Genomic DNA, 14,688 nt, shown 5'->3' with positions numbered 1-14,688 from the left:
GTTTTGGTACACTCTGTACTTCCTTATGTAACCAAGCACGCATATCTCATCAGAACATTCAAGATGTTTATTTTAAAATCTCAAGGAATTTTTCTGTCCCCCCATTAGATGCTGGCAAGCTCTTTTTATTTTGTTGTTTTGCGTTTGTAATAGTTATCTTTGAGATTTCTTTTCCTTTTCCAGTTGCGGCTGTGCCTCACGCCTGGTCGCTGGATGGCATGTGGCCCAGCACCTCCGAGCGCGTGCGCGCCCTGCTTTCTCCCCGTTTGCAAAACAACATGTTGGGCTGGAGAAATGAAAGCTATGGGGCATTCTGCTGTTGGTGTTGTTGACAGTACTTGGTACAACTTTGTCTTGCCACGGCGCATGCTTCCTTGAACGAGGAAGATAGCGGCAGAGAGGGGGGAGCCTGCAACCGCCGGTGACAGGGTCCCGGTCCGGTGGGTTTGTGCTCCAGTGTCTGCGTACTGGAGCTCCTGGCTTCCCGGCAGGGTTCACCGGTGTGTGTAGTCCTTGCCCCAAATGCAGAGGAGGGAAGAAAGCAAAACCTCCGCTGGCAGCCCTGCCGGGCGGGCGGGGGGCGGCCTCGCGGCCCCGGGGCACGGGCTGCGCGCAGGGGCAAGGCTCGTCGCCGCGGCGGGCTGCCGCAGCCCGTGGCTCGGGCGCCGCTCCGCAGCAGCGGGTCCCAAAGAGCTCCCGGCGGCCGCGCGGAGTCATCGCCTTGGCAACTGCCTGCCGCACATCACCTGTGTCGGGAGGCTGCTCCGAAGGGATGCCCTATCCATGCGAGTCCCGTGGGTGCTCCGGCACGGCTCAGCCCCTCCGCGCTGCCCCCGCTCTCTGAAACGTGCTCCGTCTCGCTGGCCCTGCTGAAGGAGCTGGCCAGACCTTCCCTTTTCACCTGCCTCTGTTGGGATGCTCGGCCTTTCCGTCGTTTTCCCGCTGCTGTCCCAGGAGTTTGTAGTGTGAGGCTGTAATAACGTAAAGCTGGGCTGAGAAGCGCTGGACAGTTTTTCATCAAAGAAGCTGCGTTTGCTTTAACAATGCGCAAGAGAGGAAGATAACAAGGTCTTCTGTATATCACAAGCTCCAGGGAAGCCCGAGATTGAAAGGGCCTATTAGGCCAGAGGCTGTTCCTCCCTTCAAGTTCAGGATGCGGCCTCCAGTGGAGGCTGCAGGTGCTTCCCTCGCCCGTGCTTGCTGGAAGCCAGCCGAGCGTGGCGAACGCGCGCCCCCGCTTCAGGCTGGTGGGGCTGCTGTTACCAGCAAAGTCGGTGACGGGACCTGGAAACTTGCTGGGTGTTTCTGAATCCTCCTCATGTCTAAGTGGTGATTTTGGGGCCTGGACGCTCTGTAAAGGCTCGAGCTGCTGGAGCCTGGCTGCGGGTCAGCTGCGTCGGCTCTTCTGCTCAGGAGCGAGCCCCGCGCGAGGACGGGCAGGGCAGGGAGCCCCCTCGCTTATCGGCTGCGCAGGTAGCGCTCCCGGGCTGCGCCGAGCCGGGTGAACGCACTTCCTCTCGTTAGAAGTTGCTGCTTCGCCTGCAGCGCCGTCGGCCAGGAGAGCTGAGCGGTCTTGGGTTCCTGCACATCCCGTTCAGCGCGTCCTGCTCGAAAAACATAAAAGGAAAAAAAAATCACACTGCACCACAAATTAGTAAGCACTTGGGGTAGAACGGAGGCTGTGCTTTATCGTTGCGTGTAAACCTAAATGGGTTTTGAATGCGGTAGCATGCGCGGCAAGCAGCCCGCTCGGCCGCGGGGCTGCAGCGCCCGCGGGGGCCAGCCCGGCCTTTTGGGTCACTGATCCGGGAACAAAACATTCTCCGAGCAGGCTCCGGCAGGGCGGCCTGCAGTGGTGCCCAAATAGAAGTGACCTTTCTAATTATGCTGGTAATAGAGCCGTGTTTATTATTAAAGCAGCGCTTTGGTGGTGGAGGGAGGGGGCGGCTGGCATCAGCGCGTCGCCCGCGCTGCTGCCTCCTTCCTCTCCGAGGAAGGTGGAGGGGGTTTGCCTGGAGGTCAGGTTGCCCGCATCCGTGCGGTCACCTGGTCTCACCTGTGTACAGGGGCTTCTTAAATAATCTGCACGCGCACAAGACACATACGCGTCTTGCACTTGGCAGGCGCCTGGAAGGAGTGGGTCCCCGCCGATGGCTCCTCAGTGCGTTCCTGGCTTCGTGATGTCACTGCAATGCATTTTTTTTTTTATTTAGGTTTTGTGAACAGCCATGTGGTTTATGCACACTCGAGTTGTTTTGAATGCAAACTTGACATCATACTGAAGGCAGCAGAGAACAACATATGCACAGTAAACAGGCAGACTGTCTTATTGATTAACAGATGAGACCTCTATTATCGATCAAAGCTTGGCGAGAAAATTTATCACTTTTAATTTCACTGCTGCCAAATATTTCTGCCTGTGAGCCAGCCGTTACTAAGACGATTTAAAGGCGAAGGAATTCTCTTTTTAATGGGTCTCGTGATGCCCCCTGTCTCTTTCTGTATCTCCTTTTGTTCGCACCTTGCTCCAAATCCTCCGCTCGGGGAAGAGGTGTGGGGGGAGTGTTTCCTGGCCGAGCGTTAGGGGGATAGGAAAGGGCCGAGAAGCAGCACTTGAATTCCTGGAAATAAGCCACAGGGCGTTCTGCGGCCGGGCGACGGGAGCGTTTGTGAGTGTAGCGAGGGAAGCTTTTATAGCTAAGGTACGAACAAGTGCGGTGGCTTTCAATGTTTTTCCCTTCAAACCATCGTGAAGGTTGCTCTGTCGTCTCCTAATCCGTGCTTAGATCCTTGCAACAGACGAATCAAACTTCACAACCTAGCAAACGCGTTCGCAGCTTTGTCCTGGCAGCATATGCTTCGGAGAGCGTGTGTATCGTTAATCTATTTTTATCTGGAAGTTACTTATCTGCTGTTAGACATCCTGTTTTTTTTCTCGTTGTAGCTAGAGCCTCTGACCCACTACACGCAGCACGTGTTGATAGTGATTTTCTAAGAATTCCCCCAACCACCACACCTCTCTATTAGAGTCGCAGAAGTATCTGTGCTTTTCACTAAATTGTGTTGTTTCTGCCGCGTTTCTTATCAGATGGTACTGCCTTCTCTCTTCTCTCGCCTTCAGATACCGGTAACAACTGCTACAATTGGAAGGGGCAGGAAAGCAATTAAAATGAGATCAGTTACAACTCTAATGAAACTCATTGATGTTTAATGATTTTTTAAAAACAAATATTTAATTTCTTGTTGGCGAGCAACTCTTTACAATGAAGGAGCAGTGCAACGTCGATAGCACAGCTCTGTGTTACACCATTATTTTGAACTAATACAACAGCGGGATTAAGTAGGGTGGCTACTTCTTGTGGCTGTGCATGGGTTATAAAACATTTAGTCCTTTTACTGAACAGGTTCCCCATTTTATGAAGTGACTGACTTTAAAAGTACGTGTATTTCTAGAGGAGGCTCTTTTTCCTATCGCTCTCATGCTGCTTGCTCCGTGGAGAATTGTACTTTCTCTTCAGGAGTGGATAAACCCTCTTACCAGATGCTGATTAGAAGACTATTTTGATTTTGGACGTTTGCTACTGACTTACTGCGGTCTGCTTCGGCTTGCAACAGGCCGTATCCACGTTGACGACTGCAGGGCTTGGGAGGCTCTGCTGTGCTCTTACCCCAGTAGAAGCCGCTTCAGAGCGGCCTGTGCTCTTGCCCTTCCCCGGTACGGGTTTGGTCACCAGCATTGCAGTAGCTTCAGCGACAGTGAGGGGGCTCGTAGATTAAATGGCCAACTTGGCACTATCTTTTGCTGCAGCGGTTTTCCCAGCTCGGTTCATCTGAAGCCATCCATTGTGCACGCTGTCTTAATAACGTACTTTTTTCCTCTTTGTCTTTCTAGCGGGTGCCAAAGCGTTTGTCTGCGATCAGTGTGGTGCGCAGTTTTCAAAAGAAGATGCCCTGGAGACACACAGGCAGACGCATACTGGTATGTTGACTTTTTTTCCTCTCTCTCATTCTCCAAACAAACAAGCGGAGAAGGAAGCGGTGTGTACGGTGACACCGGCCCGGGGAGGCTAGGCTTTCCAGGAATCCTTCCTGGAGCCAGAGAGGCTCCCCTGACCTCTCCCTTGGATTAGCCCTTACGTCTGATTAGGGAGGCATCAATGCTGCATCCCAGCACCGCGCTCCCTAGGAAGACAGCAGAACCCAAGCCCAGCGAGACCTCCTTGCTCGAGCCGCCCTTTATTTATCCTTTTTCTTCCGACCCCGTGCAGAGCTGCTTCTGGAGGGCGTCAGCTTTCCAAGCCCAAACTCAGAGCTCGATCTGCAACGAGTTAAAAAGTAAATTGTAATCACAAGAGCTTTTCTTGGTGCCGATGGCAGAGAAGGGAGAAAGCCCTTAACTTAACTCTCCCTCTTTGGCCTGGTCCGTTCAGTTCGTGCTGAAGGAGAGCGCTGAGGCCTTGGTTTCAAGGAGGCTCCAAATTAGATTGAAAAAAGATTGTGTGAAACAGCGCTGTCGGGGGAGGCCTGCATTAGCAAACCTCGGTTGTTCCCGAGGGGGCTAGGTGAGGCCACGGTGCCGCAGGAATCGGTGCACGTCGGCTGGGGCGCCCCAGGCTGGGCAGCTCTCCCCAAAAGCCTTGCTCTCCTAGGTTGCTAGATGGCTTGGGGCTGTTGCTTTGTCACCTGCTCTATTTTTTAAACTTTTTGGGAAACAAAACTACCGCTAAGTGCCTCATTATCAAACAAAATTCAGACCTAAGTTAAATATTTAGACTTCCTGTGCAAGTTTCTGCCAAGCCGAAAGATTAACCCTTTGCAGGTCCTGCTTCTGGCCAACCAGGTCCGTTTCTGTCTTACAATTAATTTGATTAAGGTAGATTGGTCCCGTCCCGCCCCAACTCTTACTTCGCAACGTTTTTATTCATGTGCTTAAATGTGTTTGCGGAGTTTACAAGAAAAGCCTTCCCAAATGGCTTTCTGGGTGATGCTGGTGAAAGGAGTATCGCAGCCCGTCTCTGTGATTACAGCGAGTGTCTTCTGAACTGTTGAGATGGTTGGTTATCCGTGTTTTCTGAGCCTTATATGCCAAAAACCTGGACGGGATGCGGAGGAATCAATGCAGACGTTATTGGCAGTTCAGTTTTTACAAGTCTGTGGTCGTGCTGAGTGGATCCCTGGGATACGGATAGCTCGTGTGCACTAGCCGCAACCATGGTGCTACCGAGCTTCCAGTAGAACAGCTGGTTCTCCACTCGCTCATGTCTCAGCTCGCTGCCCGCTGGGGAGACCCAGAGAAGCCAGACTACACTGGTGCTTTCCATATTTGCTTCTGCTCTAGCAGAAAGCTAGCTGAGAGGCGTGCAGGGCGTTGAGGACTTGGCCAGGGACTATGACTGCCCTTGCACCAGACCGTAGACCAGAGGGTCTGAAGTAATTGCAGTGGGCAGCATCCATGCAGTAGGTATCACTTGATCATGTTTCCCCAATCTGCTGGGCACCAGTCTGCTTTGTTCAACTTGTTGAAACCAGAAGTTTGCACGTCTTTTTAATTTCCTTGCCGCCTTCTAAATGATTGGTTTGTTGTTCTTCTGGTGAAAGGTCTGAAGTTGTAAATACAGATCTAAAATTCAGGTATAATACTCATCAAGCGCTTGCCAAATTCGAGCATTATCATAGTACTTAGCCACCTTTTAAGATTTTAGGGGAAGGTTTCTGCCGGATAAATAACATCGTCAGAAGAGTTTTGGGGCTCAGGAGCGCAAGAGCGGTGAGTTATAAATCATTTGACAATCCCTACCTACTTTGATAGCGTTGTTCCCATTTTCAGAGCATTTATATGGATAATTGCATTGCCCTGTGCCTAGAGTGGAGGTTTTGTATTGTTGCCGTGAGGATTATCCATTGATTCAAGTATCTGCTGGGCTGTGCAGCGCGAATGGGTACACAGCCTTGTCTCTTCAGGTTTTAGGAAAAGGTGTTGCCTGATGTCTCACCTGAGAATGGGCCCTGCGGGGTGGAGAGCTGGCCTTTGGGGAAGGCTGGACCTCGGGCGCGCACCTGGAGGGAGGGCCGTCTGTATGCAGCCCTCCTGGAGAGAGGTCTCTGCATCCCTTTTTTGGCACACATGACTGATTTGCACAAAACAACCCTGGCTGAGGTGGTTCTGCTGTGTGTTCGTGCAGCTTGAAAAACGTGATTGGAGCGGTTCCCCTGGCGGGGCCTGGCCTGCCTCTGCCCTGGTGCTTCAGCTGGTCACTTCCTTGGGCCCTGCCTGCCTGCTCGGGGGCCCGGAGGACTCACTGCCGGGCACGCTGAGCTTCCTCTCGGTGTTTTTCCAAACTCTCCTATTCTGTCTGTGGGCTTGGATTTCGTGTTAATAAATTGCCTGTTTTTAACATGCGGTACTGCTGGCTCCAGCAAATCTGTATATTGAAGAGCAGAACCCCATCTGCTTTCTCACAATCAGAAGTTGAGCCTGCAGTGACTCTAGCGAGCACACAATGTTCAGGCAAATAAAGACCCATCTATGCGTAGTGAGTCACTTTTGCAAACCATTGTGTGATGCACCAGACTAATAAACAGGAAGGTTTATATTGCAGCATTATCTTAACTTCTGTGATTTGTAAGCGTGAGGTAGCCTGATCTGTTCTCCCAGTAAAACCTAGACACATGGTGCCAACCCCCTAAAGCTCTATTGCAATTATTGCGTAGTGCAAAAATATGCACGTAGGAAATGTTGTTTCCAAAATGCAAGCTAATTTGACTGCTCCGTGAGCAAAATACTGGTCAGTTCCAAAGTTCCAAAGTTCTGTCAACAGTTTGCCACATTTCTTTGCATCACACTTTTAAGTTCTTTGGTGTAGGTGCGGTCATTGGTAAGCTCCAGGACCTCTTTGTTTTGTGTATGGTGAAAACAGATATTGCAAATGCCGCATTTTCTAGCGTGGATTCGTTGCAGAGGGTCGAGGAATTGCCATCCCGGCAGTTTCAGGCAGAGTCTGTATGCCACTTAACTTCAGAGTCTTCGAACAGTTCCTGAACAAATGGAGAGGAGGAAAGAGCCCACTCCTTTCTTTATTATATTAGGAACAGTTTAAATTAGTACAAGCTAGTCTTTTAATGCTGAAAAAAAAGGTAAATACCATTAATGGCTGAATCTGTACTCGGAGGTTGAAATTTGATGCATGAACACTATCTTGGCATGGGAAACATGACCGGTTTTATGCCAGAGGTTTTAATGACCGATCCGTAATACAAATTGCTGCATCACTGGACAGGAATAGGTTCACCACGTCATCTGATCTGGAAACTTTGCTGGCCAAGCAGCAGTTAATAAATTTTAAAGTATTTGCCCTCCTTACTCAGAGTCATATTAATGGGGGTTGGACTTTACAAATCATAATCTTTGTAACTACCATATATACTGTAGGTTAAGAAGGAGAAAAAGACTTGGAAGGGGCAAGCCAGCAAAGCAAAAGGGACCCACTTTGACGTGTATCCCATGCCACACGTTTGTGTGAGCCTCTCTGAATGTCACAGTCTAAGCGCGCCATCCGAGGTGGATGACTCTAGAAGAGCTTGGTGGGCTTGGAATTTGGCTGACCTCCAGAATTGTTAGCGATGTATTAAGATGATCTCCCCAAAACGCAGACAACGTTCAGTTAAACCAGATAGACTTTCAGGTTTCAAGTACTGTAGCACCCTGAAAGCTTTCTGGAATGGAGTATTTAGGCAATCTCCCAACTGCCTGAAACTGCTGATACGGCCGGGTGGTGGCAAGAGAGGTAGTGAGCAACGCCGGTTGAATAGCCTGCACCTTCCTTTGGGGAGCAAGGGTTTGCCCGCTGCCTGCTGCAGAATGATGGATTAAATAGGCTGGATTAAACATGCCATGCCTTTGATGGCAATTCCTATGTTTATGTTACAGAAACGGTCCCTGCTACCGGGAGAGAAGTTTTGTAGGTACCGGCAGGGACTTTGTCATGCTTTCTGCGGGTCTATGTATGTTCTTAGTCTGCTCAACTTTGTGGAGATGAAGGACCGGGAATGAGGGGAAGAGCCTTCCAAGGCTGCGGCCTCTTCCCCTGCGCTGAGCTAGCCTGGGAGCAGCAAGGATTTATCAGGAAGGTGGGCAGTTGCAGAGCTGAAAAGCTGCCTTTAACACAGATACTTTTGAATTAGCCAAGCACTAGTGAACCATCGAAGAGCAGCTAGTTCCTGGTCTCGTTATTTCTTCCGGAGCCGTGGAGCTTCGCGCGCTCTCAGTGAAGTGCGTGGGAGCCCGTGGCTGCCCAGCACCTTCCGCTAACCAGGGCTTTGCAACCTCTGCCCAAGCAGGCAGAACTTCAGGAATGCACCCTCTCAGGCAGGTCTTTAATGACGACCGCATCTAAACAGGTAAAACAGAGCAGCTACTAGGTTTCACTAATGACCTTGAAAATTCGGAGGAGATTAAAGTCTACTTGGTTTAAAACCTTGGGCTGGAACGGGGCAGAGGCTGCCAAAGAGAACTGTGTTCATGCCAGAGCTCAAATGGTGACATGCAAACTTAGCATGGTGGAACACAATGACCCGAGTTAAACAGGTTTATCATCACCTCCTCGCGCTGTAAACAGACGCGTCTCAGTTACACATCAGAAATGGGCTTTGTGGCCAAAGGAACCCACGCTCACTGAAATTAATAGCTTCCTGTTGTTGGGTAGCTCTCAAATAGTGCTGCCTGCGGCATAAAAAAACATTCCTTTAATATAGTTGCTATAATTATCTCATTTTCCAAATAACATCTCCCAGAAAAGATTTTTGGGCGTCCTCCTTTTGTCCTTACCAGCAGCAGGTTGTTTGGCAAACTTTGTGAAAGGCCTTCAGACTTTCCAGAAAAAAGATTTATCCCTTTCTGGTAGATTCTCTGGTAGAGGATTTCAAGCATGGTTTAGAAATTCTGCGGGGAGGAGCTCAAAAAATTAGCAGTGTAAAGAGGGCTTATTTGGTGCAGGCCTCCCGAAAACTGAAAATACCAGCTCTTTTTCTAGATCACCTAAAGCTCGAGAGATATCGCTGCAATGGATGGATCAGAGAAAGGAATCTCTTGGTTTCTTTCCCAAATATGGAGCCATTTCTGGGGTGAGCAGTTGGGCTGCAGGAACCCCCCGCTTGTCTGACGTTTTTTCATCATCTCACTGCTTCCCTGAAAGACGACGCAAAATATTAACCCAGCTTGGCGTAAACTTGTCGTGTGCGGATCGCTGTCAAACAGTGGCCGACTCTAATATTAGATAGAAAAGTTAAACCCTTATTTCAGATGCAAGGTAAAAGGGGGGGGGGAAGAGAAAGAAAAAAGTGGCTTCTGCCTGTGAACATGGGGACGGCTGTGTTGCATGTAGCCCAGCTGACTCGGGACTGCGAGGTTCTTTCTGGGTGTTCACTTTCCTTGGCCTCGAGCCTACAGCAATAGGAAAAGCAGCAACTGTTCTGGCTCGTCTTCATAGCAGTGTAAGCTCAGTGCCGTGCCGGCGGGAGAGTGTGGAAAATTCCTTACTGTTCTCCTAAAATTTAAAGAAAAAATGAAACGGGTTCAGGAAAAAACCCACCTACCGCCAAGCAACCATGCTTCCGCTCGTGGCCTGCTGGTAACGCCTGGTGCTGGCGTTCACGCTGGCTGGCTGCGGGCTGGCCGCTGAGCCGAGCGTGTGCGAGCCGTGCGCGTCTATAAATACCAGAGGTGATTTGTATAGAATTTCCTGCAGTTTGCCAAAGCATGTAACATGCAAAAGCTGCAGATAGAGAAACGCTGTGTAACGTCATACGCGCCTGGGAGCCGGTGTCATGTGCTGGTGTTTGCACAGTCAGTACGCTAGCAGAGATTTACTCCTGACCTAATTTCGCAGCGTTACTACACGGGCATGTTTGATGCCTAATATAGCATTTATTTTCTTCGCAGATGGCCTCGCCTCCCTCCCGGCATGTAGTTGCCTTTTTGATTTGTGGGGTCAGTGCGCTCCTGCTCCGTCCCTGGCAGGGGACGCCTCAGCAAGGTGCTGGTCTGCCGCGGCGCTGGCGGGCCGCCGCGGCTCCCCGCCTCGGAAGCCCTCGGGAAGGAGCTGTTACAGTCCTGAGCGAAGGCCTTGCCGCGTTAGCGCCGAGCGGGGAGCGGTGCCTGCTGACGGGGGACCCCGCCGCTCCCCGGGAGCGTCGGCCGCGGGTCGTGCCCGTCGCGGCTCTCCTGGCAACGCCGTGTTAACGAAGGTCGTGCAGGCCTGCTGCTTCCCGGGCCGTCCCGCTCTCGCCGCGCCGTGTCCCCCATGCGCCGCGCCGCGCCTTCCCTGACCTTGCCTTCTTCTGCCGGGGAAGTCGGCTCCGCGCCCCGGCGACCGCCATCCTCCTCGGCCGCGGTCGTGCCGCTCTGCCCCTCGGCGGGCGGGCCGCGGCGTCCCGCTGGCTTGCGCGGCCGCTTCCCCCCAGCGCCGGGGCGTCTCCTTGCCGGGGGAGCCTTTCCGCAGGCCCCCTCCCCAGCCAGTGCTTCCTCATTCACAAGGGGACGAGACGGGGCCAGTGCAGGCGACCCCTTTCACCCGCTCGTCAGCTGTCTTGGTGCTGCCCGGTCTCTGGGCCCCCTTCGGGCTCCTTGAGCTTCTCAAAGTCTCTCACTCGGGAGTGAAATTTTTCCAGAGGGCCGGAGGGTTCAACGCCCTCGTTTCCCTTGCGAGAGTAACTTCTTAGCAGGTTGCGACTTGGGTTTCTTTGGAGAACCAGCCTCGCGCTCCGAAATCACTTGGCCGTTTCTGGGAGCGCTGCGCTTCGCTGAACCAATCTGCCTGCTTGAGCCAGGCTTTTCCGAACGCGCCAGTAATTGCCGGCAGCTCCAGGAACGGAAGGCCGTACTCTGCCCCTGCTCAAGGATTTCCGTGTCGGTTGTAAACTCACCTTCTGTCTGCAGAAGCCTGATTTTGGGGCTGCTGCCTCCTGTCGCTCCCCCTTCTCCTACCCAGCAGAGCTGCCTCCGTGGCAATACCAGCGCTGGGGCGCGGCGAGCAGAAAGGAGTTAATAACACCAATGTGTAACTGAAAATTGAAAAGCTATAAATCTCCTTTTTTTTTCCTGGGATGTTGGTAGCATTTTGATTTAATAGTTGGACAAACACAAGGGTCTATTTTATTCGGAGTTTACAGGCCTCAGGGCTGTTATTCCTCCAAATTTAATAGCATTGAAATTGCAGGGTTTGCGATAATTTGCCTATCACTTTCTGCTCTCCCATTGATGTTTATTGTCAGCGGGATGGAATCTCAATCCGATTCACTTAGATAACATGTCTGTTAAACATTTAGATAATTGTGCCATCATTAACTTGTCACATTATTTTAGAGATTCAAAACAGTAGTGCGGTAAGCAGAGGTACAAAGGGAAAAAAAAAAAAGCCCTGCGCGCGAGAGGAAGGCTGTGGGCAGAGGAGAGCTCGGCAGCGGCCCTGCCTTCCGCTCCGGGGCGCCGCTCGAGCTGCCGGGGCCGAAGGCCCGCCGCGCTGCGCGTCGTCCGGCGCAAAGCGTCGCTGGGGGCCGGCCCGAAAGTCAGCCCAGCTCCCCAGCGCGCGTCGGGACTTGGCTGTCGGTTTCATTTCCTCGTTATTTCTTTTTTTCCAAAGCTGCTGCTGCTGCTGCTCTAAATCCTCACGGAGGTGCCTGAAGTGAGTCGGGTTTGTTTTTGTTGTTGTGTTTTTTAGTCCATGCCGCACTGAGCATGTGGCGGTTATCTGTGGAAGAGCATCCCGGAAACCACGTTGCTCTTTCGGGTTTCCAGGTTTCAGGTGTGCAGGGACCGAGCTGGGCAGTGGGGCCCTGTCGCAGGCGGAGGGCAGGACCGAGCGAGGCTCCGTTTTCCCAGTGTCAGCCACCGTCTTTGTGCGTTCTTGGCAAATCTACACTGATCCTGTTGATTACGTATTCATCTCATCTCCTTTCTCTTGCTTCACCTTCTCTGCCTCAAAACGGTGCTAGCCTAGAAAAATTAATGTTTTTATTTGCACGCAGAAGGTTATTTTTCCCAGTACGAGAGGTTAAGGTTTTTCAGTAAGTGCAACGTGCAAGTTTGTTGGCATCAAGCATTAATTATGGAGCAGGGCAAAATAACGCCGTTCTTTAGTGCCGCCTTGGCCTCGTACTAAGCACAGCACGACCAGCCGTGGCGAGCGCGGCGCTCGGTTGGGAAGCGGAGGGGAGCCCCGCGTCCGGGCTGGTAGGTTTGGCAGAGATCCAGGGGAGCGCTGCGGGGACGGAGGCCACGGCAAGCGGGCGCCCTCCAAACAAAGGGCGAGGCAAATTCAAAATCTGAACAGCTTAATCCTTTTTAAATAATAGGCTGCTGCTTAACCAAACAAAAAAGGTGTTGGGGCAAAGGGGACCCTACGCTTCTCTGTGCAGGTGTTCCTCTTAACATGTGTCCAAATAAACTCTGCTATCAGTGCATTTTGTGCAGGGAGATTTACTCTGGCTGTTATGTAGCACGTTATCAGTTATCTTCTGGTTCTTCTGTCAGCAGGATGAGCAGGGTCTGTCGGACATCTCTGCTGAAGTTACTCAGTGCGTTCGCGTAGGGGCCTTCGGTAGCTTGTTTTCAAACCCTGGAAAGTGTCTTTGGCTGCACAGATGTTCCATCTCAAATGCTGTTTTGCAGCAGGTTTTTCTGAGTACTTTGGGAGAATGTGTAAAGCACGCGTGGCGGTAAGGAGGGAAGCACAAAACTTCAGGAGGTCCAGCCGGGCACCTGGAGATCTGAACGCACTTTGGAACCTCCTGCTGATCCCCTGGGCCGGGCGGGGAGGCTGGTCTTCGCGCGTTTGTTCACGCCGAGGTTTCCTTGGCCATGGGCTAGCACTCGCCATCCTTCCAAAACCCTCTGAAATTTCCCTGCTCCAGAGGCAGGCCAGGTGGAGCCAGGAGCTGCATGTCTTGCCGCCTCTCAGTGCTTTCTCATCGAAGGCTTGATCAAAAGCTCACGGAGCCCAGAGGGAGTAATTTCCATCAACATCCCTCAGTCCCGTGGCCCAGCCAGAACCAGAAAACCCGAATGAAAAATCACGTTTCTACTTGAGACACGGAGTAGAGGTTTGCTTCAAAGTTTTGGGCCCGTCTTCCACACTTTCAGTACCAGTTGACCCAGTGGTGGAATAACTGCAGATAGACGCCGCTGCATGTTTAAAACGATACCTATCAGCGCGCCTGCCTGCAAACAGTCTGCTCGTTTCCTGAACAAAACAAATATAAAATCTTCCCAGACTGCCTATGACTTTCTATTACTGTTTCACGGTACTCCTGAGAGTTTTAAGAGAGCAGCTTGATTAAGCTTATGGGAGAAATCCTATCAGATAGCATTTTTCTCCATAGATAGGGATAATGTACTGTAGTATTAAGCGTGTTTAAAGGTAATTCTCTCTCCCATGTTCATTTCAGTTACATGACCCAAAATGGAAGAGGAAAAGGCATAGCAGGTGTGGGGTTGAGTGTAAATAGAGAAAATAGCCAGGCATTCGTTAGGCAAAACCAGAACTGGGCTTTCAGGCTCTTCTCCGGGTTCCCCTTAGGATGGTGCAGCTGCATAGGCTGCAGCAGAGATGCTTCTCCTGATGGCTGGTGAAAGTCACTGTGGCCAGGTTGTGTCACAAGGCTGCTCCAGGAGCAGGGCTTCCGACGTGAGCCTGCGCATCGTTTCTGTTTCTTCCGTGCGTGGACCGATCTGTTTAGAACTGGACTTTCCCAGTTCAGCCTTTCAATCGTTGTTAGACTCTTGTTGACTATTAAAAAACAAACAAAACAGTTAAATTTAAAATTGCAGTTGCAGGCTCCAGTGTGCGTTGCCTAGCTGAGTGAAGCGTTGGCTTGTCTGCCCTGTAATGGCTCCAATTTCAGATGCAAATACAGACAAGGGAACAATAAACACTTTGGTTTTTCATTAAGAAGAGAAAACTTCCCTGAACGCGAGAGTCTTGGACCACCAGGCTGGTTTCTTCCCCCGCTTAGATCTGCCTGCTCTGCTGCGCCCAAGGTGCGTGCAGCCGTCGCCAGGGAAAACGTGCCGACAGCTAAACGTACCCGTGCTCGTCCTTCCAATTCTGCTGTGCCCCACTGCAGCGTGGTGAAGCTCTGCCCTTCCTGCTGCACCTCGTCCCAGGCCAGGAGAAGCGTGGAAGGCGCTGCTGTGCCGCACGTCCCCAGGGCGTGCTGCGAGGGGACGCCAGGCGGCACGGAGGCCGAGCCTGCGCCGGGGCCCTGGGTCTCAGCGTGCGGGAGCCTGGAGCTGCGGGGCGCAACCAAGACCCCGTGGAGGAAAATGCCGACACGGTTATCCACCAGCCGTGGCTTTCAGCAGGGTGTTGATAAAGAGCCAGCTTTACCCACTGACAGAATGTAAACGTTTCAGCCCCTTTCCCTAACCGTGCTCCCAATATAACTCTTCTTTAAGGAAAGCCCTGGTTTACTCGCACAGAAATGCTCCTTGGAGCCTGTCAGCACAAATGACTTTCAGAGCAAACCCTGGGCGGGCGGTTGCCGAGGATGCAAGTCCCTGCAGGACCCTAGCATCACCCCGCTGTGCGGACGGCCTCTGCCGATGCCCCGGATTTCAACACGGAGAAAGCAAGAGCTGAGCCAGCGCTGGGCTGTTGGGCCGCCCCCCAGAGAAGACCCTGGTGCGTCACCGAT

At 51.9% G+C, this 14,688-nt stretch overlaps 1 protein-coding gene across 3 annotated transcripts in view; it reads left to right on the top strand.

Moving 5' to 3' along the window:
* The window catches only part of ZBTB16 (zinc finger and BTB domain containing 16), a 105,952-nt gene that overhangs the window by 60,382 nt on the left and 30,882 nt on the right, over positions 1–14,688 (top strand). For all 3 annotated transcript variants that reach the window (XM_068916789.1, XM_068916788.1, XM_068916787.1), the window contains exon 4: positions 3,893–3,979. In XM_068916789.1, the coding sequence (XP_068772890.1) occupies positions 3,893–3,979 (87 nt within the window). The remainder of the gene's footprint in view (positions 1–3,892; positions 3,980–14,688) is intronic.

This window comes from Struthio camelus, chromosome 22 (genome assembly GCF_040807025.1).
Source record: "Struthio camelus isolate bStrCam1 chromosome 22, bStrCam1.hap1, whole genome shotgun sequence".
Taxonomy (NCBI): domain Eukaryota; kingdom Metazoa; phylum Chordata; class Aves; order Struthioniformes; family Struthionidae; genus Struthio; species Struthio camelus.
Note: the sequence above shows the minus strand (reverse complement) of the source record. Positions and strands in the feature narration are given on the sequence as shown.